The sequence below is a fragment of the Xiphias gladius genome, chromosome 9 (assembly GCF_016859285.1).
Source record: "Xiphias gladius isolate SHS-SW01 ecotype Sanya breed wild chromosome 9, ASM1685928v1, whole genome shotgun sequence".
Lineage (NCBI taxonomy): Eukaryota > Metazoa > Chordata > Actinopteri > Istiophoriformes > Xiphiidae > Xiphias > Xiphias gladius.
In genome coordinates, this window is record NC_053408.1 from 5,033,553 (window position 1) to 5,060,521 (window position 26,969).

Sequence of the window (26,969 nt, forward strand, 5' to 3'; positions counted from 1 at the left end):
TTACAGACGTCATCTTGGAAAAGAAAAAGAAACTGAGATTTTCACTATACTCTGACATTTTTTTAGATTATAGGATTAAGCGACTAATCGAGAAAAGAATCATTAGTTGCAGCCCTAATACAGATGTAATTCTCCTCTTTACTGTAAACGCTATATGCATCAAGACTCATTTTAATCATCATCTACTTTAAGAGTACTGTTTTTTTGGGGGGGGGTTCCTCCTTGATTGCTACAAAGAGATCCACTGAGAGTGGACTGAATCTTACGTGACAGGGGTTCACAAGAACATACTGTCCAGTGGAAGAATTACACCGCAGAAAAGAATAGAAAATGATGGACTTAATGCCTCTTTGTACCTCCCACTCTCTTTGCACATATTTACATTGTCTCCTCCCCAACCAACTGCCAAGCATCACCAGGGAAGTTGGGTATTTAAGCCCTGTAGCATCAAGCAACTAATAGGATGAGAGGGATGTCGAGGGCGGTATGTTGCTCTGGCATGAGCCACATATTGGTGCTTCTCTTCACACTTGCGTTGACTGCTGCTGCTGGTGTCATTAACAACAGCACAAATGGGTCTCAGCCCCACAGGCTGCTCATAGGCTTCCAGGCTCCCTGGAACATGTCCTTCCCCTTCAGCGCCCTGCGGCTGGGCTCGGCCATACAGATAGCCGTGGAGAAGGTGAACACAAATCCCTCCTTCCTGGGGAACTACAGTCTGAATTTTGTGTACACAGATACAGACTGTAATCCCAAAGTTTCCCTGGGAGGATTCATTCAGCAGGTGTGGGAAGAAAACGTGTCCGCACTCTTTGGTCCAGCGTGTCCCGGAGAGGCCGAGGTAGGGATTGTTGTGCTGTGATGTGATGCGTGTAAACACGGAAACTGATAATTGATGCACTGGACTTGTCTTTTGTGTCGCTTTTTTAGAGAGTAAAACAAGAATTCCCCAGGTTTCTGTCTTTAGTCCACTTCTCTTCAGTTTTTCTAATGCTATGAATCCTACCCTCACGAAGGTTATAAGTTATAAGGTTATTCCGTTTTTGTTTTTGTAATTAATAGATGTATTTATGGGTAATACATCATTTACCAATGTTTTATAAATCAGTTACAAGCCATTAATAAGAACAATTGTTCGGTTGCCAGACTGTGGAAAATCCTCCTATACCACAGCACTTTTCTTGTCTATTTTAGCTCTTTATTTAATAAGGGAGACCTCTACAATGAACGACTGCCTAACCCCTAGACAAGGCCTGAAGGACATCTGGACCAAAATCCATTTATAAACAGATCAATAACATTTGCTACAACAGACTTGATCGACCACGGAACCTGTGATTTCTTAACCTTTATAATTGCATGCGACCTATGCTAATGGCTCATTAGAAACGGAGAAACCCAGGACCCTTTATTAACGTCATACTAAAATTTGTAACTGCAAACCTGATGATGTGTTAGAAAAAAACACTAAGTCCTTATTAGTGGTTTAACAAAATTCATAACAGAAACACAGTCAGTTAAACAGGGCACACTGATGCCATTTCTCAACTTAAAACTGCAATAGAAACAGCTCTTAACCATCAATTAAATTCATACTTACTGTATTGTTTTCTCTATGCTGATAATATTTTAAGGTTTAAAGGAAATAAATGGCTATCCAGTAATAAGTCTGCAGTTGTAAATGTTAAAAAGCAGTTTATAGGTGGGTTCTAATCCTGGTGTCCTGTAGCCCTCCCCCGGAAGATGAGTGGTCAAAGAGTCCATTGGAGAGGTCTCCCTGATGAATTAAAGAGCTAAAATACACAAGCAAAGTGTCCCGCTGGGGCAGGATTTTTCCACGATCTGGCAACCCAAAAGTTGTTCTAATTAAGGCCTTATTAGAGGCTGTACAAAGCATTAGTAAATGATGTGTTAACGATGAATAAATCCTTTAATTCACCTCTGTGATCATTTTGGAGGCTGTAGTTTGCGTTGCTGTCGACCTGTACTGCATTCTACGGAGAGGTGTTTCTGGGATTCATCATGTGGCGGACAGAAAGACAGAAACGCCTCTCAGAAGGTGATCGGGTGCCTTTCACAGAGCTGTTATCGTGTTTTTATTGTTTCGCTGTGTGTTCCGGTTGAGTTGCGATGGTGGAAAGTGGATCTATTCAAGTACTGTACTTAAGCACAGATTAACACTTCAGTACATAACAGAGGGAAATATTGTACCTTTATTCCACTACATTTATCAGACACTCATAGTTACCAGTTACTTTGAAACCCACGTGGAGTTGTGTGTATTTATATAAAGGGCCATTTAGGAACGGGCACTGAAAGCTGGCTTATGCTATAAATGCTGTGGTATGGAGCATTAGCTCATGTTATTTCCTTGTCCCTGTCATAATAGAAAATAAAAACTTAAACAGAATTCATTTAAAGGACATCTAAATTTGAGGCACTGACCCCTGCACTTTTTGCACCTGAAATATAAGTAAACGCTGCTACTGCTTGTGGAAATTTCTGTGCCCCTTTCTAATAAACCGAACTTCATTGTGATTTATGGGATTGTTTTAATGGTTATTTCACATTGCTACCGCTTCTCAGGTTACTGGTCTCATTGCATCAACATGGAACATCCCTATGTTCGGGTTTGTGGGACAATCCTCCAAGATGGACAACAGCGATATCTACAACTCCTACATCAAAGTTGTGCCCCCTCTTAAAAGAAGCTCAGAGGTCCTGGTGAAGACACTGGAGTTCTTCGGGTGGAGTCACGTGGCGATGATCGGAGGGGGACTAGACTCAAACACCTGGGACAAAGTGGACGCTTTGTGGAAAACGATTGAGAATCCGCTGAGAGCTAAATTCAAACTGACTGCGGCCGTCCAGTTTGACACCAGCAACCCTCATCTCATTTATCGAAATGTTAAGTACATCTCAACAGTCGCCAGAGGTGAGAAAAGTATTTCTACGAGCACTCTGGGGCAAACTGCAACTTCTTTGACTCTGTAAAAACAACATGTAACCACACTTTTTTTAACCTGTGATCTGGCTACTGTTTGTGACCCTCCGTCCTCCAGTGATTGTGGTGCTAACAAACCGAGAGGACTCGATGGCTCTGTTGCTGGAGGCCGAGCGACAGGGTCTGATGAATGGCGACTACGTCTTCTTCCTGGTGCAGCATTTTGAAGTCAGTGGCGGCATGGTTAGTAAAACTTTTAAAACATAGTTACCCAGGGGTGGGAATTTACAATGGCTGTGACGTTTGTTGTCATTTTGTGGTCATTTTGTAGCTCCTTATAGTCGTTTTACATCATTCTGTGGTCATTTTGCATCATTTTGTGGTCGTTCTTCTGTCTCTATGTAGTTGTTGGTCTCTCTGTAGTCATTGTGCGTCATTTTGTGGTCATTATTGAATGTTGTCTTACTGAAACATCTTAATTATCATATTTTATTGCTATTATATCTTATTTTACTGTTTATATCCTTATTTAATTTCAAATGTCATGATTATTTGCTTTTTCTTTAATCATTCTTTTGTATGAAAACCATTTACGCATGATTTTGTTGGCTAAAATGACAACTGTTGCTGGCGGATTTTTTTCAGCTGTAGCCAGCGAGCTAATTAAACTACCTTTAGCTCCATTAGGTTGGTTGAAAAGGACATCTCCAGTAGACTTTTTACATTTTCCAGCTGACTCGTTTTGGATCGATAATCTTGTAAGAGGGGTCTTAAAACACTCGGGTGAAAGCTAACGGGTCCCAGGGAAAAAAGCAGCACCCTCACCAGCTGATCCATGTAGAAGACTTAGAAATGAAGAAGTAACTTTGTTCCTGTACTGCAGAGTAGAGATAGTCAGTGTGATAGTCAGATAGTGACTTACTATACCACACATTTACAGCCTGAAGTTATCGGTGTGTTTTAGCATCATCTTCCCAAGACTCAGTTAAATCTTTCCTATCAAATTATCAAACTCATCATCCTCCATATCTCTTTACTAACCTACGTTGCATGTGTGTCATATTAATCTTTTTCCCGAAACAGGATAACTTGTGGAAATATGCCCTGAACAGCACGGAAAGCCAAGAGTCCATGAGAGCTTTCGACATGGCCTTTATCATTGGGCAGAAATCCTACAATGGCTACGAGTATTACGACTTCTTTGAGCAAGTTTTTAAAAGGCTGAAAGGGCACCCGTTTAGGAGCAACCTGACATCTGAAAGAGAGGTGAGCACCCATGATAATCCCACATGCGAAAAAAATATTATCAAGATGTTGGAATGGAAACACTCACATTCTTTCTGCTTGAAAGAAAAATCACAGATACTATGAGTTTATTTCTGTTAGTTCAGGTGAGCCCCTACTCTGCCTACCTGCATGACGCGGTGCTTCTTTACGCAATGGGGCTGAAGGAGGTCCTCAAAGATGGGAAAGACCCTCACGATGGATGGGAGGTGCTACAGAGGCTGAAAAATAAAAACAACATTCGATTTCATGGTTGGTAGCTTCTTTAATCAGTGTATCTGGATATCCGTCTAAACTGCAATGCCAAGTATGCAACGTGCTCAAAACCCTTTCACACTAAACACGCTGCTTTGCTTATCTAAGCGCAGATTTTTTTGTTATTAGCTTGTGTTGTGCTTGTATCAGTTAAAAATGCACAAGTAGCCAGCCAATCATCACATTACATAGTGTGCGTAATCCTCATTGCCTAGTTGCATCACATTTTGTTACGAAAAAAGCGTCCATTCACATGCTTAATTTGGGAGCTGGTCCTGGGGCCAGTTTATGCCGGTTTTCTGGTGGCAGACATCTATCTACAACCAAAAACTATCTGCAGTCAGATAAGTAACACAGTATGTTTTGGGGTGAAGTGACTTTTTAAACAGGTTGTAGTTTCACTCACTCATGGGCTCCTCACACCCCAACCCTCTACCCAAACACCGAGACGCAAGGCTGGCACATCATTTTCGGAGAGAGTCTGATGCAGTAATGGCTTGTCATCACAGGTGCCTCTGGACTAGTCCACTTTGACCAGGAGGGGGAGAGAAATCTGGACTATTCCATTTTTGACCTGCAGCATTCGGGAGACAACACCAAGTTCGTGCCCATTCTCCATTTTGACAGTCACAGCAAAGCTATCCGGTAAAAAACTGTTTTTTGATATACTTTTTGATAACACATGAAAAGTTTTCCATCACCAAATTCATTACAGAAAAATGTATTTTCAGGCCAACATCTATGTTTGCTTCTGTGGTTTGGCCCAGAGGACAACCTCCTTCTGATAAACCAGAATGTGGTTTCAACAACGAACTCTGTGAATGGCTGATCAATGGTAAACCAAACAACTAACAACTGACTGACTTGCCAGAAATGTTTCCTTTTAAACCAACACTGCCCATAAAACCTGCTTGTATATCAGTATATACTGCACGCTCAGGCCAAGCTAACCACCTTCATTACTTACTGTCTTGATGGGACGCAGACATCGCCCTGCTGGCCCTGCTTGTGACCTTCCCCGTCGTTGGTGTGCTTGCAGTTTTGTGCATCGGGGTCCTCATTCTGCAGAAGTTCCGACTCCAGACGAGGCTCGATGACTCCTGCTGGTGGCTCATCAACTACAGCGACATCACCATCATCAGGGAGCCCTCAGTACGACCACTAAAGCAAGATGTGCTGTCCGGTCGAAAAATAAAGAGCGCGCGGGCGCGCCTGTGTGAATGTGCAGTACGTGTGTGTTTGTGTTCACATGCGCGTTCGGTGTGTCTGTGTCTCATCCAGGGAATTCAGGGCTTATCTATAAGCACCACGGGCAGTCAGAGTGGGAGCGGGGGCTCTCAGTCCACTTTCTCTAACAACAGCTATGGCCTGAGGGACAAGACAGGGAGAGAAAACGTCTACACCACCATAGGTCTCTACCAGGTACCAGTTTTATTTGAAGTTTAAAGTGACTCTGTGTAACTTATGTGTGAACAGTGGCCGAAAGCGGCAATTACAGGTTTAAAGTAGAAAAGAGTCTAATAGGCCTTTAGCACTACAGGAACTTAAAGACCTGTAACTTAAGGTGTAGCCACTGGTCCTGCTTTTGTTCCCTCTGTAATTCCCCTGCTGTGAGGACAAGTTCCTGAACCTAAATTTCGGCACTGGTCAGAAGATAGTACTAAATCTAAGTTCGTGTACTCTCGAGGGGGAAGAAATGCAACAGCTGGCTTGAAACACAGCAAACACCACAGTTTATAATCCAGGAAATGTTTTTCGATAAGCACTGATTGAAGAACGGATAAGTTCCTACGATGGAAAAGGCCTGGTAAGAGTCAGCAAACTGACTCAGTATTGTCAGATTCATCAAGACTGCAAATGTTAGACCAGCAAAAGCTATTAGTCATACCAGACCAGTAGCAGCACACGTAGCAACAAAACCCCTGAACTGAGCAAGGAGTTGATTGCTTATGAATTCAAGTTTTTACCAGCAAAAGCTATTAGTCATACCAGACCAGTAGCAGCACACGTAGCAACAAAACCCCTGAACTGAGCAAGGAGTTGATTGCTTATGAATTCAAGTTTTTATTTGTAAGAGGAAGCTTGAGTCATTTCTTATTTCAAAAGTCACTTTCAGTCACAATTTTTAGTATTTTCATCTGGCGTTACGAATAACTCGCATCAAATATTCTCTCTTTAGTTTTTTCATTAAACTGTGTGTTATGGGTGCAGACTTTGTTTACACATTGCTGCTTGTCTGTGGAGTCCTCAGATATCTAATGCATCAAGCAGACAGACTTGAGTGTGTCTGCACTTGAATCCACAAAATGACAAAAGTCAGCATAGGTCAAGAGAAATAAAAGTGTACTTTCGGTTAAAATGAATGAAATTATTATTATTATTATTATTTTAAATTGTACATTTCTTACATTGCAGGTTTTGTTTTCATGTGCCACAATATGTCCTTTTGGCTAATGTACTGTTTAATTTCAATACAGGGCAATCAAGTGGCCATCAAGTACATCAAGAACTATGTTAGCTGTAATTTCCAGAAGCCTTCAATTATCACAGAGTTCAGTAAGGTAAAGTTCCTCACGTTGTTCTAGACCAAAGGTTTTTTTTTGAGTTTTTAATTCATCTGCTTTTTGTATTTACTGATAAATGTAACAATAGTAAAAATCCAGCTACAGTATATCTAATTAAACAGAGTCATATGTATGACTCACATGATGCCGGAGAGGAAACAAATCTTTAGCTCAAAAACTATTGTGCAGATCTTTTTTTTTGCCCTTTGTTCTTCACCCATGAAGTGGTTTATTGTGTGCCTAACCATCTTAACCTCTTTAAGACAGATGAAAGAGATGAAACATGAGAACTTGGTGCAGTTCTTTGGTGTGTGCATCGAGCCACCAAATGTGTGTTTGGTCATCCAGTACTGCAAGAAAGGCAGTCTGAAGGTCAGTGTCAAAACCTGCACTGCATGAGATGCAGATACGTTTTCTTCATGCTGTGAAGCATCGTTGTAGAACTGCCACTGTGAAATGTTTGCTTGCACTTACATTATAAATTGCTATTCTACCCGATTATAAATTGTATGAAAAACCTCATTTTGCAAGACAGATGGCAGGGAAATTCCTGTTCTTCTTTCATAATCAGAATCATAATGTTATTTACTCTGTGGTATTTTTCCTGCAGGATGTTTTAAAGGCTTCAGATGTTGAGCTGGATGGGATGTTTAAACTCTCTTTTGCTTATGACATTGTAAATGTGAGTCAGTTCATTTATGCAGCATGTTTAAGTTATTACCATCAGTTAGTTGTTGAATAAAAGTTTTACAAACCTACACAGGGCTGTAACCAGGACCTTAGAAATAAAGGGTCAAATAGAAATAATGATAAATGAATAAATGATGGTACAAGCACAAATAAAAACAAAATTGTATAAATGAATAAAATAAGTAACTAAAATAAAATAATACAAAATACTGAGTCCAGACCCACCCAACGCATACCCCAAATAAATTCTCAAAAATGTTATTTAGATTTCATTGATTTCATTTAAAAAAAAAAAAAAAAATCGAGAAATATAATACAGAAATTAACCCAGAGATTTGTCAATATAAGCCACAATATGTCCTTGAATGTACCTTAAATTTGGAGCATAAAAGATAATGTAAAACAAAAATACAACGAATAGGTCAAAAAATAAAACTGAAATTTGGTTATTGACCCTTAAACCACACAAACTACATGTATTCCACAGACTATGACTGATCTTTTACGTTAATGTGGCAAAATTATGAAAATATATTATAATTTGGAACTTTTCCTGGTTTAAATCTGTTCATTTGTGATCCAGGGAATGGAGTTCATTCACAAGAGTAGCCTGAAATTCCATGGGAACCTGAAGCCCAGCACATGTCTGGTGGATAGTCGACTCCAGATCAAACTCTCTGGCTTCGGACTGTGGGAGTTTAAAAACAAGGTCATCCCACTGGAAAACCCCAATTATGAAGGTCAGTGGGTCGACCCACAGAGTGAGTTAAGTTTCATCGTAAATATATTTGCATTTATGATCATCACAACATAAATAAGTAAAATGTTCGAGGTGATTTGAACCTAACTGTTCCTTGTTGTAGAGATGTACTGGACAGCCCCCGAACTCTTGAGACAAGTCGGTCTCCGGGTCACTGGGACGGCCAAAGGTGATGTCTACAGCTTTGCCATCATCATGTGGGAGCTCATGTACAACTTTAAAGCTGGCCCATACCATGACATCGACCTGGAGCCCAAAGGTGAGGCAGAAATACTCAAGACAGGTCAACGGTCTATCACATTTACATTCACCCCTCTGGACAGTTAGTGTCTCCAACCTATCCGACTGACATATTTGAAAGGAAACTCGTCCAATCAAAGGCAAGACACAAAATGAACAACAAGAGGCTGGATATTAAACCACGTTAAACTGAAAATGGAAATAACAAGACTATAGGTGTGTTCACATAGAAAGCAAAGTGACTTTCCTGTTAGCTATGGCAACATAGCTGTTAGCTAGTTAGCAACAGATGCACTGGACGTGTCTGTAGGAATGTGCTTGTGCTGCGTTGTGTTGTCCTTCAGCTAAGACTCTGACTGAACTCATGGGAAACGCCATTTTTTCTTCAGTTAAACCCCCCGAGTCTATCTCTACGTTTTTGAAGCAGATTCATGAAGCACCGAGATACGCAAAAGTTTTTCCCCAAGATGAAACATTTTCATCTCGTCACATCACATCACATGGGGATGTGGAGTCCCAACTTCCCTCTAAAATTGGCCTCGTGCTCAGTCTCAATTTAACAGTAATAGTATAAGCTAAGCCTTTCGAGAACCAGCAAATGGCTGCACTACGTGAGAAAAAAAGACTAGGAGTCTAAAGCCATGCTAGCACCATGGTGCTTTGAATTAAATGCTCACAATGACAGTGCAAACACTATGAATAGCAGGCATAATGTTTACCATGTTCACAGTCTTACTTTAGCATGTTAGCATGCTAATATTTGCTAATTAGTACTAAACTAAACTAAACTAAAAAGTACAGCTCACGCTGATGGGAATGTCATTAGTTTTCCCAGCATTTTTTTTGTAGGCATTTGCTCATGAACCAAAGTGTTGGACAAATTAAAATTTTGACCTGATGAAGCCGATCGATGAAAAAGTCAGGGCATGACCAAAGTTATTACAATTCATCTGGTGACCGTGAATGTATGAAAACCAAATTTCATGGCAATCCATCCAGTGTTTGCTGAGATATTTCAGTCTGGACCAAAGTGTTGGACTGACCAATCAGGGAGGCTGACAGTCCAACATTACCACAGAACATGAATAAAAAATCCCCAAATTCTAATGCTAGAATTCCTGCTTCCTGCTGTATGTTTTCTCCAGAGATTATCATGCAGTTGCGGATGCCTTTCCAAGGGGAACCCCTCCGACCAGTGCTGTGTGAGCAGCAGTGTGATGATAACATCAACTCACTGCTGAGGGCCTGCTGGAGTGAAAACCCTGACCACCGACCACCGTTTGGGTCAATACGGAGACAGCTGAAGGACACCAGCCCAGACAGGTCAGGCCTCTGACAGTGTTTTTTTTTCTTACCCATAATACGCCCCAAAATACTGTGAGAAATACTGGCCCGTAGATTTACTTTCCACTGAATTTCACTGAAATCTCTTGAGCAAAATTTTGAGATTTCCTGCAAAATAACAAATTCGACCGGAAACTCCTTAACGGGGGTGATCATGATTTTCTGTACTGTAGCCATGCAAATATACTGGATAATATGGTGGATAAGTTGGAGAAATATGCAAATCACTTGGAGGAGGTGGTGGAGGAGAGGACCAATCAGCTCACAGCAGAGAAGGCCCGTGCAGACAAGCTTCTCTCCAGCATGTTACCAAGGTACCACCTGATGTAACTGCATCAAAATGATCAATGTTATATTTTTTCTTTATGCTGTGTCAATCATGAAAATGGATGGTAACCCATTCAAAAAATATGACCACAGTGCCACCAGTTGAATGGGCTTCCATGACTACATCAACAAGTGAGTAGACTCCGTCACCCTCACCTTTTCAGTGCTGTTGTTTCAATGGTTGTAGGTACATTGCAGATCAGCTGATGGCAGGGAAGTCGGTGGAGCCGCGGAGCTACGAGATGGTGACCATTTTCTTCTCCGACATCGTGGGTTTCACCTCCATGTGCTCTGTTAGCTCTGCGATGGAGGTGGTCACATTCCTCAATGACCTCTACAGTCTCTTTGACGACATAATCAAGCTGTACGATGTCTACAAAGTAAGTCAAAACAGCATCATTTGTTTCTCTTTCAGCACTATTCACTATAGATGAGACATTAGTTTGTTGGTGACTTGAATATATCTTTTATGTGCCTCAATAAAACCAGGCAGTGTGAATGTACAGTAGTACATTATTGGATTTCTTTTCAAGTTAGATGAGAAAATCTGTCACTCAGCAGTCAATTAGCCTAGCTTAGCATAAAGCCGGGAAACAGCCAGCATGGCTCTATCCAAAGGTAACAAAATCTGTAAAGAAAATCCGCCTATCAACATCTTTAAAACTCATATAATAACATGTTGAATACTGTCTGTTTAATTTGTACAAAAACTGAAAGTGACCGGCCAAGAAATAGTCTGGCATATAACTACCCATGTTAATGTGTCAGTCAGTGAGCTGTAGAGGTGCTGGTAGGTGGTGTGTGTTACTTTTGGGCAGAAACAGGCTGGCTGTGTCCTCCTGTTTCCGGGCTTTATGCAAAACTAAGATAACCACCTCCTGGTGGTAGCTTTACATTAACGTACAGACACGAGGGTGGTTTCAATCTTCTCATCTAACTCTCGGCAAATAAGCAAACAATCGCATTTCCAGAAAATAGTCCGTTTAAATTTTGAGATTTTTTTATTTTATTGAACATTGCACCTTTTACATAGTTTTCATTTAGTTGTGCTGCTTTGTATACAAAAAATCTTCCATTCGTAACTTTAAAAATAGTCAGTACAGCTTTGTTGCTTTTGCATCTTTACCAGGTGGAGACAATTGGAGATGCATATATGGTAGCCAGTGGTCTACCCATCAGCAACGGCAATAAGCACGCTTTGGAGATATCCACAATGGCTCTGCATTTCCTGAGTGCCATTAAGGTCTTCAGAATCCGCCATATGCCTACTGAGAGTCTTGCAATTCGCATCGGGATACACTCTGGTAAAAGACAGCACCAACCGACTAAACCAATTTAATCTCATCAAAAGATTATCGTTTGTTCATTTGTTCATATTTTAGGAGGAACCAGAAATCCTGCACAGTGTCAGCTGGTTGTATTCAGTTTATTTAATTACAACAACATCAGTCAGTATGACTGTCATCATGTTAGATCAGTTAATGAATGAAGGTAATAATGACCCAAAAAAATGTAATTAAATAAATAAAGTACAAGCAACAAACTAGTATGCAGGATTTCTTGGAGTTTCAGGTCCTTCACACCTGTCACTTTGACTTAATGGTGGGCAAGAGCTTTGTTGAAGTTTGTACGTTAAACATTTGAGATATTCAAAAATGTGTATACACAGTGTGTTATGGGTGTTGTAGGTCCAGTGGTCGCTGGAGTAGTGGGCACCACTATGCCTCGCTACTGTCTGTTTGGAGACACGGTGAACATGGCCTCTCGGATGGAAAGTAACAGCCTACGTGAGTGAACTTAAGTAACACCTTTGCAGTGTTTTTTCACAAAGACCATCAGCATTGCAATTTCATTTTTTAAACCTTCTGGATAAGACTCTAGATGAATATAGTTTTCTTATGAGTGTAAGTGTGAATGTGCCGTATGTGCAAAAGTGATTATTGTCAATGTGGGATACCTTTAATTCTAGAAAAGTAATGGTGCATTCTTTAAATGGACGATCGGTCCACCATTTTTGGTCCAGAGTGAAATATCTCTGCACCTATTGAATAGATTGCCACGAAATACTGTACAGACACTTATGGTCCCCAGAGGATGAATCCTAAAGACTTTGGTGATCCTCTGACTTTTTATCTTGCACTACCATGAGGTTGATATTTTCAGTTTTGACTGAAATATCCTTACAACTATGGGATGGATTTTGATGAAATTTGGTACATATATTCAAGGTTCCTAAAGGATAAATTTTACTAACTTTGGTAATCCCTTAACTTTTTACTTACTGCCGCCATCAGGTAAAAATTTCAGTTTGTCAGATACTTTTGTTTGTGACCACACACCTGCAAAACCACAGACATCCTCCTCAACTACAGTTGTACTATGTGTTTAATGCTTTAAAATTTCAAAAAGCACTTCTGTGTATTTAACACAGCCCTGAAGATTCACATATCTCAGAGCACTGCAGACATCCTTGTCCAGGCTGGATCATTTGAACTGGAGGAAAGAGGAGAAATCGAAATGAAGGTGACATACTGTAAAAGTCTTCATGCCCCCCCCAATAAAATAAACAGCCAATGTGTTTGATGTTTGACATGTTTTTGACCAGTGTGTGTTTGTGTCCATGACAGGGTAAAGGGTGTCATAAGACCTACTGGTTGCTGAGCAAAAATGTATTTAATCCTCCTCTTATTGCTCACAGCTCTCCGCCAGCTGACGGTCTCAAACTGCAAGCAGAGGTACAGTTAGAAATAAAACACACATCACAGCCCCTGTTTTGTTTAAGACAGGAAGCACAGACAAGTCCAGAACTCTATATCCAAGCACAGTCAATATACTGTTTATAGTATTGTATGTAAACCAGTGTTTTGACCTGCATTTGCAATCTTTCCTCAAGAAACCAGGAGTGGCCAGAGCTTCTGAGAAAAAGGCCCATCAAACCCAGACCAAAGCTAACACGAGTGATGCCATGATTACTACAGTGAACATTTAAAGAACAAGTGGATATTCTGACCATGTTTTGGATAAATTAGCGGGAATATCTGGAAATGACAATTCCATAGGTCTCACAGAAAAGCCATGTAAAACAAGTTTGTTTCTCCGCTTGTGAAGAGGAGGAGTGGAGACAAAGTGTGGACCAAGACTGGAGTGAAAATGCAAACTGACGATGTGAGAATCATTTACAGCCTGGATTACAACATTTGTGCTTTCAAACTCCTGATAAAGGAGGCTGAAGATACTTTTTAATCTTAATTCTTTGTGATTTGACCACGAACGAGATGCACCCTGTCGCAAACTGTTCATTGTAGCATATTTTTTTGTGCAATGACTTGACTAAATGATTTTTAATGACATTTTATGTTAGGTAACCCAAAAGCACAGACCTTCAAGCAATTTTGATGGCGCTTGTGATAACATCCATCATCTAGCTGATCACAGTTTGGAAACCATAAACAAGGAATTGACGTGTTTTTATTATTGTGTCATATAATTATGGCCAAAACGCCACAAATTCATATAAGCCAGAACCAAAGCCAGATAGATACATTTACATTCTTCAACCAATACTATTAAAAAAAAAAACTTCTAAAAGTAGAAAACCAACTTTCACAATTATGTGTTTGGTTTGGGACAAAATTCATTCAGGAAAAATCACTGACTATATTACTCTGGACAATTCAGAGAAAGTGAAATTGTCCATCTTGCCTTCAATTCCAGGCTTTTGAGACAAAGTTAGCAAACATAAACACCTCAAAATTAAATAACCATTCCCCCTTTTTTATGTTCTTTACACCAGTATGTTTTTTTTCTCAACAACTGTCCTCTATGATAACCTCCACACCTCCCTGACCTATGTTGTTAGATCGAGGGGTATAAGGGTGAAATTAATCAGACTTCAACCACTTAAATCCAAACAAACCCCTCCTACTGCAATGTTGTCCTGCTGGCTTCAAGTGCCGTTTTATTTGATGAGCAGCTGGACACATTTATGTAAGAGATGAGAGGAGTTTTTTTTTAATATAAAAATATAAAAAATATATACAATACTCAAAAATGATTGTTTTGGCACATCTTAAGCATGTAACAAGAGATGAATGAATAATGAGCACAGGAACGCAGGATTAGAGGTTTAAATATGTATTTTTCATTTCATTTCACTGCCTTTAAACCAGCAACCACATAATACTGTATTCACCTGCCCCTGATTTCCAAGAAAATATTTTGCAAAACTGTTTTTCTTGCACTTTGTATTTAAGTCAGAGATCAGACAGCCTCAATCACGGCTTTATATTTTGAAATAAAAATAATTGACCTGATAAAAATGTACGAAAATCTGTTACTCCGGTGAATTGGTAACAACGGCATTTATAATGTGTTTTCATTTCGTTTTCAGGGCCGATCACTGCTTTTAATCCCAATATGGCTTGAGGAGTGAATAAAGCAAATATTTTCAAAAATGGTTATCTATATATTACCATATATCCATAAACACTATTGTCACACATTCACAATTGTTCTAGGTAGTATCATTGGAATAGAAGAAATATCAAAGTACGTTAAGCTTACTTTGTTATGTTTATTGTGTTGCTGTCATGTCGAGACTTTGGTTTTAGCTTTTTGACTGAATAAAACAGTTTATTTATTTACTACATTGCGAGTGTAGCAGAATTTACTGAAATGTATGTGTGAAATTTCTGAATCACTGTTAAACTGGATTTTGTGAGAGGTCATGAAGGTCAATGCAGCCTCTGATGCCGCCAACTGATAAGCGGATTCTTTGATGTGTAGAGTCCTTTTCCTGGGCCCAGAATAAATAAATTCATTAGGACAACGCAGACTGACCAGATAGTGTGTTTCTTTATTCATCTGCGAGGACTCCCGGAAGTTTTTTTAAAGGTTTGTGCATAATTTAAAGCAAAAGTGATCAAATAAGGATCATATTGTTTTAATTTTCAATTAATCTTTATTGGAGAAAGCAATGAAATAATGTATGTAACGTTAATAAGATCATCCAAAGTGTCAATATAGGTGCTAATAAAAAACAATAACTGTGAGATAATGAGAAAATAATTCATTTGAGTGGGGGGGGGTGTAATCATACACTCCCTGAATCCTGGGTGACACTCTCCTCAGTGTGTGTTTGCATGTGTGTCAGTGTGTGTGTGTGTATGTAAATGAATAACGCATGAATGAGAGTGACTGAAAATCAAGTTTTTACTACATTCTTGATCCATTTACTAAATCACAACATGCGTTTATCAGGACCACCAGCAGGATGAACAGTGAGGTGCCTGCGTGGATAAGGAAAAAAAAAAACAAGCCACCACTGAGGGAACTGACGTCATGTCATCAATGCTGCTCTAGGAAACTAATGAAATTTAAGAAACAAACAATGTTCGTTTACAGGAAAGCTTACAGAAAATACAGTATGCGGGACAGCTGAACTGAACAACATCTGAAGAAATGAAATATCAATCATGGGGGGACCTGGACTCGTGACCTCAATCTCTCTATCAACCTGAGTTAAAATACATTTTTATCACAGTTATTTCATCACGTTTTTTACCTGTTATGTGTCCGTTATTGGAAGATCCATCACCTGTTGAGACATGAAGACAATACTGTAAATCATACGAAAATATCAAAGCATCCCTGTCTCACGGCATGTATAGGTAACGTGTTGGACTGCACCTTTAATGTGAAACTCAGCAGTAAGGATCCCCCCACTTGGATCTGCCTCAGATGACAGACTTCTCACAGAGCAGGGGCTCTTCAGGAAGAAAATGAAGGAAAAAAAAAGTTATAACAAAGGGAACATGGCTTCTTGGGTCTGAATGCAGACTACCCGCATTTCGTAAAAACAGAAATAAGTGGCGGGAAAAAAAAATCTCTCTGCCGCTCCCTTCCAAAGTGACGGAGCAGCTTTTGTAGAGCACAGTCATCAGCTACAATCAAGAGCTACTTGGATCGCCTTATGTCCCGCCACCGTCTCCATAACAAGGGAACGTGTGTGCTCACAGTACTAGCAGTTTGTAGTCGGTCATCAAGAATGCTAACATAGGTTTTTTTGTTTTTTTTTAAAATCAGTTTTACCTTATTAATATATAAACATATGCAGCAAGGTGCTCCAAAATTTAACCGCACAAAATTTAATTCTACTCTTTATCACTCTTAAGTTATCGTGTTCACAGTAATGTGTCTACAGAGACACAGACCAGCAACATAATGTCCCGGCATTGATCGAGGGAGTTAAAAAATGTACGTGGGGTAGTGAAACTTGCAGAACACAGAATAATCGCGTGATATGTGATATTTGTAATGTCATGGTTCCAAAGGACAACACATGGATTGGAATGGGCCTTTTGATGGACGACGTTTTGACGGCAGAGCGGGAAAAGCACAGGTGTAAATAATAAAATCAGTGGCAGCTGAATTGCATTTAGCTGCTGCGGTTTCAGGGTCCTGGTGCTGTGCACGCTGGCTCGCCGTCATGTCTTACTGGGACACTTGAATAGAACAGAGCCACTGCTAAGGCTCCTTGTACCACCTGTGCTTTTCCAACCGTGGCCAGTCAAAATGCCCGTTTTTGAAAAAGGCCCGTTGGAAAAGAGGAACGGGTAAATGGGAATGAGAACACTCTACGGTGCCGTTTAAAAGGTTTTGTACTCACTGGCTGACAGACAAGCCTCTCTCCATCACACACCTGGACCTCACAGTGAAGCCAGACGGTCGACACCTTCTCCAGTCGCTGGAAGCGGAAAGAGTTGAACTTGAACATGGAGCGGCTGTCTTTGGCGTTCTCAAAAATAATCACAGTGTTGTCAGAGGAGCAGCTGTTGGAAAAAAAATCAATTATTTCAACTATTACTATAGAGGAAGTGGAATATAATACTAGATATGTCTTTAAATTTCATGTATCCTTTTACATTTAACTACCTGTTAATGATGAGACTCCACCTCTTCCTGTCTGTTGAGTAAGGAGTAGGAGTGGCCCAGCAGTTGTTTATTACAACTTTGAATCTGGGAGGTAAATGATGGAACATGGATCAGAAATCTGGGAACATCTCACCCTCAGAATTCTAAATTTATACATATAAACATAATCTTTAAACACCAGGGAAATTTTGAAATGATTTAATATACCTGTTACTTAGTCCTTTGGCCTCGATCCCAATGAAAACTTCAGAGCCGATCTCCGAAGTGTCAATCACATAGGGAGCATCCTTGGCATACAGGAACTTTGAATTCTAGAAAATATGTTCATTTTTTTTGTTGTTTTTTTTTTTTTGTTTTTCCTCATCTGACTGAGCATCTCATGACCATAAAACATGTTTCTCCTACACCAAATACCTGTTAATTGCACTTTATTATAAAAAGCATCTAAAAATAGCATCGCTGCATTAAAAATGTGGCAAAAGGCCTCCACTGGAGAAAGTGAATCTCTGAGCAGCTACTCACCGTGAACACGTTCATAGACAACTGTGATCTAAAAGAGCCTAAACTCCCGTTGTTGACAAAAACTGTAGCCACTCTGGAAAAAGCATAGGGTTTAGTAAAAACGCTGCCAGTCAATGGGGTCAGGATGCACACGTCATCCACACAGTAACTGCGGTCGCCTCGCGTCCCGGACTGATGCTTACCTTTGGCTGAAGACTGCGTTATTTACAAGGTAGGCTGCCCGGTACATGCAGCTGAAGGTGTAGTTGACCGGCTGGTTTCTGACCGTGAGCAAAGTGTCGTTGGACACAATGGAGCTATAGAAGACGTACTTGGGGTCTTTGCCGGGCATGTACTGTGGAGAGCAATGGATGTCAGCATCGGAAAAGAACATCCGATTTCCGTCATTTTGTAATTAAAGGCCGGTTCAACCTTGTATCTAGTCATGCCGTTCGTTTCGATTTCACTTCTGAGATGGCAGCCTGTGAGATTTGTGCCTCCCTCTCAACATTATGGAGGTAAATGGAATTTAGTTTGTGGTGCTCCTAGCATTGAAAAATTAGATTTCAAAAAACTTAAGCAGCAACATGTCTACAAAATCCGTGTTCCGGTTACACTGGATAATCCACAGACCTTATTGTGAAGAGATGTTATTGGAACTAGTTTCAGTGGAAGAAATATTTCCCTCTGAAAACTACTGGCAGTGTGATCTTTCGAGTATCCAGAGTAACAAGGGAAAGGGTCACAGCCAGCATTTTAGAAATACTGAGATCAAAACCCTGCTAGGTTCTGCCATTAAGCCTACCACAGTGATCCACAGTTCGCCATTTGGATTCAAAATGTGTGGGAACCTTATGGCATGGAGCAAACCGCATAGGGATTAAGGCTCCAAAATTCCCATATTCACAATGAGCATGTATGTCCATTTGGAATGTGCTTACCGCTGGATAAATGTCATCTTACATGTTAAAGGGTAAAGCTGCATCAGTATTGTACTGCACTCTATGAGATGCTGAAATTTAGTTTAAAAGCCGAAAAGAAACGCTGGGGGGGGGGACTGGCCCCTCCGTACCCGCTTGGTGTCTCACCTCAGACTGTGTGCCGCAGTACGAGTGGTTTTTCGGCGTTAGGTCTGGGATGATGAAGCGGTAGTATCCCGGGCTGTGTATTCCTGTGTAACAGACACCACCCAGGGATAACTGGTCAATCTCCCAGCCGTAGGGACACTCTGGGACATTGGCAATGATGGCGTTGGGGAAACATGACACCATAACATAGTCTGGAATAAGATGCAAATATTGAGACAGAATTTAGAAATTACTTTTCCATGTTTCTACACTTTCCTGACACTCACTTCTTAAACTTTGTATTTACTTAGTATTATACTTAAATATTTGTACTTAATTTACTTAATATTGTCATTCTTTTTCTCCATATTGCAATTCTACTGCTTCTGCTTCTGCTTCTGTTTATACGAAAACTATTGCATGTTTTGTCCTGGGAAGACAGATCTGCAAGACAGATCTACTCGAAATGTTTGGGATCTGCATGATGTCCGATCTTTTTTGATGCTAATGCGACACACGCATGTAAAGTGCCTACTAATCTTCGTAGCACAGAGTTGTTACCTGCTTTTTGGGGAGAGCAGGTCCGTGCGACAGGCAACAGCATTAACAGTGGACCAAGAAAGGCCATTGTGTGCAGCTGCAGAGAGATTAGAGAACTGGCAATGTGAGAATATGATGTAAATCATAATATTCATATCCTAATATTTAATACTGTGTAATACTGTAGTGATGTAAATCTGTCATAAACACGACTCACCCGTGGGGAAGAAACACCTCGGTCTAGTCTGATATCAGAGGATCCTCATGGCCCTTCAACAGGTTACCAGCATCAGTGACTCTACCACTAACATCTTGACAACTTGAGGAGGCATTTTATACCATCACAGGTAAGGGTAATCACCCCCCACCCCCCACCCCGTCTCCACTTCTGCCCCTGGCTGGACTGCTTTAAGAGCTCTATTGTGGGGCTGCTCACAAAAGCCCTCTGTGCTGCCCAGGCATTGACTTTCAAATGACCAGCGTCTCACAGGATTAGCACTCAGGGTGCTTAAACTCACCTTTTTCTAGAGATGTGCATACAGAAAATGATCAGTTTTATGCAGTGAGCACCGTACAGTTATGACTTGTCGGTCGATGTATTTCATTAGCAACATCCTCTTGGAAGAGGAAGATGAGACAGAAGTTTCCGCAGCTTTTGGCTCAATATCGAGCTCTGAGACTCACATTGTGTAACATTTCTAACTTTGCCAACAAAGGCGGGAAAAAGACTGATTCTTCGAATAGATTTGTAGCCTCTTTTCTTTCCACCCAGGTACAGTTTTTATCTAATTAGAATTAACAATAAATTCCTATCTTCCAGATTTGTACGTATTAGTTTAATCTCTGACCAGTCTCAAAATACTGCAGGATCCGGTATGGTCAGAGATTTTAGCACTGTTTCTTGTCCTTTATTCAAAACAGAGATTTGAACATTTTCGGAAAATACGCTTCTGATAAAGAGTTGATGAGAAGATCAATATCACTTTCATATCCGTTTGTTAATTATACAGCTAGCAGCTGCTTAGCATTAAGACCGGAAACGGGGGGGAAACCGCTAACCTGGCACTGTCTGAATGTAACAAAATCCACCTCCCGGCACCTCAAAAACTCGTTCATTTATATGTCATATCTTGTTTGTTTAATCCATACAGAGCTGCTGGCTGTGGCCTTATACTTAACGGACAAACATGAACGTGGTATTAATCTTCTCATCTAGCTCTCTGCCAGAAAGCGAATAAGCATATTTTCCCAACAAGTCAAAATATTCCTTTAGCCAATAAATCTCTTGAGATGCATCACTTTTACAAAAGACACATGTAAATGTGTTGAACATTTTGTCAATATCACATACACATTTTGAGGACAGAGCCTGAGGCAGACAGAAAAAAACAGACAGCCCTGTCCTTTCTCTTTGTCCTCTTGGCCAAACAGGAGAAAATGTTCAGGAGCAGAAAACCATTTAGGGAGCCTAAATAGTGCAAACAGACATGTATGGATTCCTTCAAAATGTGACGCTAGCTCAGATAAGAGCATGCATACACTAGTAACTAGTGTTCTGAAGTGGAGATGCTGGGCCTCTGTTTTGCAGAGTTCAGTAATATAAGGTTTCTCACGGTCTTGTGCTATTGGATGTCGCTTTTGTCTTTCTTATGTGTGTTCTCATCGGCGCGTCTACGTCATTTTTATTGGTTTACGTCATGCTGCCTAAAGCCTTAGTAGCTGTAGCGATGACGTGATGATTGAAAGTATTTCTGATGTGAATTCAGCTGATGAGCATGTCATATTTTTTTTTCTGTTCTAAATCAAATTAGTCAAGAACTTCACATGGGCTGGTGAAATCAGCTCAAGGGAAAGGAAGATCCACGTTTCACTAAATCTACAAAGTTAGACATGGTCACCGACGCACCAATTAAGCTTCAGGTCTATCTTGTTCTTAACATGAAGCTCACGGCATCGAATACCTCCTTGCAAAGACTTAATGATAAGAGCTGTAAAATGATAGCAAAGAGGTTAGACACTAATGTCCTTCACGGAACAATTCAAGTCACCCAGCAATTGAAGGGGCAAACTGCAGGCGATTAGCATCTGAATGTGGCGACGGGAATTCGTAAGAGGTAGTCCGAGGTAGATTGTGATCTAAGGGGGGGCAGGGGACAGGTAGCGTTACAGCATCTGGTATTGCTGACAGTCGGGAGCCACAAGATTCAACCATGTTATGTAACGGCGGCCTGCCACCCGAGAAACGTGCTCGGAGGGAGACAGAGTCTGTGTTCATGTGTCCGTACGGTCCACTTGGAGCTTTAAAGAAGTAATGCACCCAAAATCTACCTCCTGAGTTATGTTTAGATTTATTCCATCTAAAGATAAAAGCTACATAACGGAGGCTTCAGTCAGTTTAGTGTCAGCGTCGTTTCAGTAGAGTCTGACGTTGACAAATTTCAAAGAAGAAGAAAGTAGCCGTAAAAAATTCTCGAACCATAACTAATTTCTTGTTTTTCTATTTTCTTTTTTTTTTATAACCTGCTTACACAGCCTCTGTGGCTAAATGCTTCGCTGTATGTTAAATTTAAAAACTGACCGAAAATACGACTTTTCAAATCAATCCGGCAGCATCATTAACTTCTTCACTGTCTTTTTGTATTATTACAACGTTATTGGAAATTATGACTTTGTTCTCATAATATGGCTTTATTCTTGAAATATTATATTTCTTTCAAAATCCTGACTTTACTCTCGTAACAGTTTCATTCTTGAAATGTCAGGTTTTTATCCCTAACAGTGTGGCCCTGACACTCCATCATAAAATTTAGAGCTTATTTTTTGTTATATTTTATGTTCAGCATCATCCTCTGTATAAGGGAAGAAATATTCATTTTAGTAACACTGGGTTAAAGTCATTCTCCACCTAAAATCCAATTTTTGATTTTGAAATACTCTGCAATGTAATTTACAGAAAAGTTCTGGTTCAACAGTTTTTTTACATTTGGGTTTACTGTGTGTATAATTATTACAAATCTTTGCAACATCCCCTGTGTGTTCACCACAAAGAAAGCAGCAAATCCTTTTCCTCTAAGCACTATGTCGTTTGTGTATATTTATTATCGATTACGAATGATCTTGGAAGCTTTAAAATGAAGTGATTGTAGTAAATGTTGTGAAAACAAATTAGAGAATCATTGCTTTTGGAAAAGAGTTCATTTTATTCTTTAAACTGAAGGGGGATAGACATTTATAGATATACTCAAAGATCAACAAATGCATGAGGAAGATCCTGTAGAAGACACCATGGTTTTGTTGAGCTCAGCTACATACAGTAGTGCTTTTGCCAAAATTTACAGAAATGAAATAATACGAAAACACCCTTGCTGTAAGAACATATTTGGAAATACATACATTTCATTATATACAATCATATACAACATATTTACATAATAAATAGCTTTAGTATTGAGGCTGGTGTCAGGGTTTGGGCACTTGACAGGTCCAACTTGTTCGTTCTGGCTGATAAATAAAATCTCTCCTGAAAGACGAAAAAACTGAGGTTAAGATCATGTGATTTATCATTAAAACAATTTGAAGCACATTTAAAAAAAAACTTTTAAAATATCCAACAGAGGGTTCTGAATTCTTACAAGTTGTACTCTTGTCATTTTTGATTAAAGGAACTGTGTTAAAGCTTACCTAGCAGTTGCACATACTATTACATACTGTAAATTATACAAACATATACATTTTAATTAATAAAAACATCAGTCAATAACAATTATGGTAAGTTCTTTTGCTATGCTTTTATCATGCTAGTGGAATGGTCAGATTAACTGTCGTTAACCTTTGTGCCTGCTGTGTGTAACCTGCCACCTCCGAGTTCCCGGCAAGTACAGTGTATAGGACCCGTTTCTTGTTAATCGAATGCTGTTCAACCAAGTGACAAACATTTCTGCTCTTTCGGTGCTCTGGGGCATTTCCCTGCTCTGCCCAGTTGCCAGTCCAACCCTGGCTAGTGGTATTTTGAGTAATGTCTGCTGAAAAAACCTGCAAAAAACTTCAGCGGATGACCAGCCACAGAGGCAGCTGTGTTTGTTTGCTGTACTTACTCCCTCCTTCGTGGTGCACCGTTTTCACGACACAGCAGCCCCTCGTCACATGGACAAATCTGGTTTATGCTGAACGCCAGGCCACCATCAGGCACATAGCAGCTCTCACCACGAATCAGACGTCTCTTGCACACCTGCTCACCGTGGTGTCGGGCGCAACACATGGATGCCCCACAGTCCCTGTCGACTTTACATCTGGCACCTGGATGACGGAAATATTTGTTATTTTAGGTCAGATCATCTTTTATCTTCAAACGGTTACAGACAAACTGTTTCCAGATTTAAAGTTCGAATTCAAGTGAGACTTGTGTTTTAAACAGGCCGTAGATAAACTGAGTTTTTAAAGTGTTTATTGGTGCACTCTTACCCTCTTGTCCATTGGGGATGCTGCGATGGCACTTCCCAAACATGCAGCTGAGGCCACGGACACACTGGGCGTCCCTGCGGCAGTAGTGGCCCTCCCCTCGTAGAGGGACACACAGGCCAAAGTGACGATCACAGGAAAAACCCCGCCCACAGGCCCTGTCATGGTCACACACAGCCTGGAAAAAAGAGGGAGATATGGTAAATCTCACTGAAGATGTTAAAACCTGGCAAAAACCAAAGTCCTGCAGTTTCCTAAAAAATCCTGGACATAGGGCTATATAAAGACTAAACTGTCTTGTGCTTGTGCAAAAGCATAAACAGAACATTTCTCGTGTAAGCTGCGAGAAGTGACACTGATTCAGGCCGTAATATTCTCTCTAAACACCAATCTTCTAAGCTTACATCCTCTTTGAAGATTAAATAAAGGTTTGAATTAATTCAAGAGTGATCTACATGCACAGTATGCAGTATCTTACCGTGGCTGCTTTGATGACTGGAGTGCTTTCTCTAAGGGCCTTTGCTCCTTCTTTGGGCGGGCTGTGTGGCATGTTGAGCATCCAGGCCCATATACGAGCTTCGGCCCAGGAGAAGCACAGACAGAGGCAGAGCATCCACAGATTCCCAAACATTTCCACTGACCGCAAAAAATAAATCAATAAAAATAAGAGCAGGAGGAACTGAAAATGATTAACTCAAGACACTGTGACTCAGAGAGACAGAAGAAATGAATTACTTGTCTATGTTTCAACACCAAAAGAAAATCCAAAAGTTAAAAGTCCCAGTAAATGTGTAGAGTGAACTGAAGGGATCCATGCAGTGACAGTGGCTGCCTCCTCTTCCAGCTTGACTTTTATAGGTCAGTGGGGCTTGACTTCCCCCCACCAGGCTGTTTGTCCAAGCAACAGGGCAGGAGGAGACAATTAGTTGTTAATGGATTAACTAAATTGCCCAGGTTACCCCCCGCAGCCAGAAAATAGTGGCAAAATGACCAGTCGTGGAGAGGGGAGAAAGGGACAGAGGGGAGATGGGGCTGGGAGGGGATGGACGGACGCGATGGGCTGACAACAGCTTCCCACAATAGAGCCGAGACAAGCACCACCTCTGTGTGGTTGTCTCTGCCACACAAACAAATGAGGAGGACAAAAGTGGACAAACGCATGACATGTTTGACTGCTCACTGAGTGACAGGTAAAGCCACTGTGGGTCCTGGCCCCCGAACACTGGGCAAACACTCCTGGCCCCGACCTCCACTGCCCCGTTGGCCCCTACCCTATCCCACTTCAGACCCCACGCTGAGAGCAATTTGCAGAAGTGCACCCTGCAGACGACCCCATGAGCTCATTAAATGTAATTACCATCAGCCATTAGTTCTCAGGGGAAGAAGAGGACTAAGTGGAGGAGAGACAAGTTGCTCTAGGGAAACAAACATTTATTTTTTTGCATATGTTTTCATCTTTTTATGGTACCTTTCTATTTACCACCAAGGAATCAGACCACAGAATATCCACAGGAAAAAAGAGTGTAATATGCTTGCTATCCTGAAAACTTCACATTTTCAAATTTCAGATTCTGTCTCCCAATATCTGGTGCTTCCTTGAAGTGAAGGGTTTCATAATATGCCAGTACTGCTTGAAAATAAGCCATAGAAACATAAAAAAAAACTTTCTAACCTGGAGTAAAAGTCAAAGTCCAACTTCAACTTTAAAGGTTGAAGACGGTAAGAACGTGTTTTTCTTTCATTCATAATTCATTCTTTCATAATGTGTATAACCTTCTTCCTGCCTAAATTTCATCAACCTATCAGCATATCAAACAAATCAGGACAGCTGGTTAGAGTTATAAATCCATGAGCCTGAAAGCTTATCAGACATCACAACTCAGCACAGACGTTTCTGAAACCATGAGATGGGATTTTAAAGGAATTTAGTCTTGAAATATAGTGTGGGGACTATCAATTTACCGTTGCATTACAAAGAAATCTGCCAGGAATGTGCACTAAAACGTATTTGGTTCTCCTACATTCCAGTTTAGGGTTGCTCTTGTTGAAATGAATGAAGGGCAGCACACTGGCTAATGTCAGCATGAATAACACCAGCTGTCAGTTTGCCTAACATCTGTATTTCTTTAAACCTTTCGGCTTTGTTTCCCACCACTCATCCGAGTTTAACGAGCTGCGTTCCCATTTCCGTCAAAAGAGATGAAAATTAAATTAAATTAATCTTCTAGTAAGATCATTGTCATCAAACATTTCCAAAACATCTCTCCTCTAACCACAATGGCTCCGTCTGCACGCCACCAGGTTAGGACACCTCCGGAGCCCTCCTAAACATCGGCCAAGACAGCAGTCACTTCTTCAGTTAAGAAAGTCAATACAATGCGTTTATTCCCAGGCCTAACCGTGGGACCAAATATGTATAACTATGAGAATTTGTGGCCAGTTCAGGCTGATTTCCCACTCTGAGATTCTTTAATAAATACAAGCCCTGGTCTGGGAGGTGTCAGTGGTCAATGAGTCTGTTTTGGCTTAGTTAGTAGTAAACACAGAGCCTGCAAATCCTCCTTCTGGCACAAAAGCAGTGTTTATGTTTCAGCTTTTAACCAAACTACGGAACCCGGGAGTGGCTGTAATATGTCAGAAAAATACTTAATTGTAAATGACATATTAACTAATACAGACATGATATGCTCATGATTGATAGTGTGTTTGATACTGATCTATCGATTTATCTATCTGGAAATGTTAAAGCATGCCAAATAGACTTTCCTGGGATTTGGTTAAACCTTTTTTGTGTTTTTCAACCTATTAAATTGGGTAAATAAAGCTTTACAACATCCTTGTTTTTCTCATTTCTAAATAATGCCTTGCAAGATGCAACCCTGACTCCCAGAAATTATGTATCTCTACTAATTTGTTTTGAAAAAACACATTTTTGGAAAAACATAATCGCTGCCTGGATTTGGTGCACTGTCAAAGTTTTCCCAGCGCCATGTTCCTGTACTGTGCACTAGTTGTAGGATGAAGCTCAGGGTGGATGGTGGGTGTACAAAGCACAGGACCTT

The 26,969-nt window shown here is 40.5% G+C and overlaps 3 protein-coding genes across 8 annotated transcripts in view; 1 reads left to right on the forward strand and 2 right to left on the reverse strand.

The window, feature by feature from the left end:
- The first annotated feature begins 499 nt into the window (after positions 1–499).
- gucy2g (guanylate cyclase 2g) lies at positions 500–15,310 on the forward strand. The gene is made up of 22 exons (XM_040136274.1): positions 500–841; positions 2,587–2,935; positions 3,063–3,172; positions 4,028–4,210; positions 4,336–4,480; positions 4,993–5,128; positions 5,215–5,318; positions 5,469–5,635; positions 5,765–5,905; positions 6,961–7,044; positions 7,315–7,419; positions 7,658–7,729; positions 8,321–8,477; positions 8,601–8,756; positions 9,883–10,060; positions 10,255–10,395; positions 10,596–10,788; positions 11,538–11,712; positions 12,097–12,195; positions 12,840–12,931; positions 13,036–13,143; positions 13,302–15,310. Exons 1-22 carry the CDS (start codon positions 500–502, stop codon positions 13,395–13,397), a joined length of 3,333 nt encoding a protein of 1,110 aa, XP_039992208.1. The 3' UTR covers positions 13,398–15,310.
- Positions 15,311–15,622: 312 nt separating this feature from the next.
- Positions 15,623–19,537, reverse strand: tectb (tectorin beta). The gene is made up of 9 exons (XM_040136003.1): positions 19,471–19,537; positions 18,931–19,121; positions 18,046–18,197; positions 17,864–17,936; positions 17,549–17,652; positions 17,342–17,425; positions 17,076–17,238; positions 16,097–16,175; positions 15,623–15,696 (listed from the first exon to the last, which is right to left on the reverse strand). Exons 1-9 carry the CDS (start codon positions 19,535–19,537, stop codon positions 15,623–15,625), a joined length of 987 nt encoding a protein of 328 aa, XP_039991937.1.
- Positions 19,538–22,634: 3,097 nt separating this feature from the next.
- Positions 22,635–26,969, reverse strand: part of LOC120794086 (dickkopf-related protein 3-like) — a 32,936-nt gene continuing 28,601 nt past the window's right edge. For 5 of the 6 annotated variants that reach the window (XM_040134728.1, XM_040134732.1, XM_040134729.1 and 2 more), the window contains 4 exons: positions 24,386–24,543; positions 23,911–24,085; positions 23,544–23,745; positions 22,635–22,969 (listed from right to left, as the gene is read on the reverse strand). In XM_040134728.1, coding sequence (XP_039990662.1) covers positions 22,909–22,969; positions 23,544–23,745; positions 23,911–24,085; positions 24,386–24,538 — 591 coding nt within the window. In that variant the 5' untranslated portion in view covers positions 24,539–24,543 and the 3' untranslated portion in view covers positions 22,635–22,908. Of the gene's footprint in view, positions 22,970–23,539; positions 23,746–23,910; positions 24,086–24,385; positions 24,544–26,969 lie in introns of those variants that run through there. The other variant, XM_040134733.1, reaches the window with a different exon arrangement.

Excerpts from the sequence above, each read along its gene's own strand:
- gucy2g (XM_040136274.1), top strand. The coding sequence starts at position 500 with ATGAGCCACATATTGGTGCTTCTCTTCACACTTGCGTTGACTGCTGCT. Across the intron at positions 8,757-9,882 it reads CATCGACCTGGAGCCCAAAG|AGATTATCATGCAGTTGCGG; the intron begins GTGAGGCAGAAA and ends TGTTTTCTCCAG. Across the intron at positions 10,789-11,537 it reads AGCTGTACGATGTCTACAAA|GTGGAGACAATTGGAGATGC; the intron begins GTAAGTCAAAAC and ends CATCTTTACCAG.
- tectb (XM_040136003.1), bottom strand. The coding sequence starts at position 19,537 with ATGGCCTTTCTTGGTCCACTGTTAATGCTGTTGCCTGTCGCACGGACC. Across the intron at positions 17,653-17,863 it reads TGTCTATGAACGTGTTCACG|AATTCAAAGTTCCTGTATGC; the intron begins GTGAGTAGCTGC and ends CATATTTTCTAG. Across the intron at positions 17,239-17,341 it reads TGGAGTCTCATCATTAACAG|CTGCTCCTCTGACAACACTG; the intron begins GTAGTTAAATGT and ends TTTTTCCAACAG.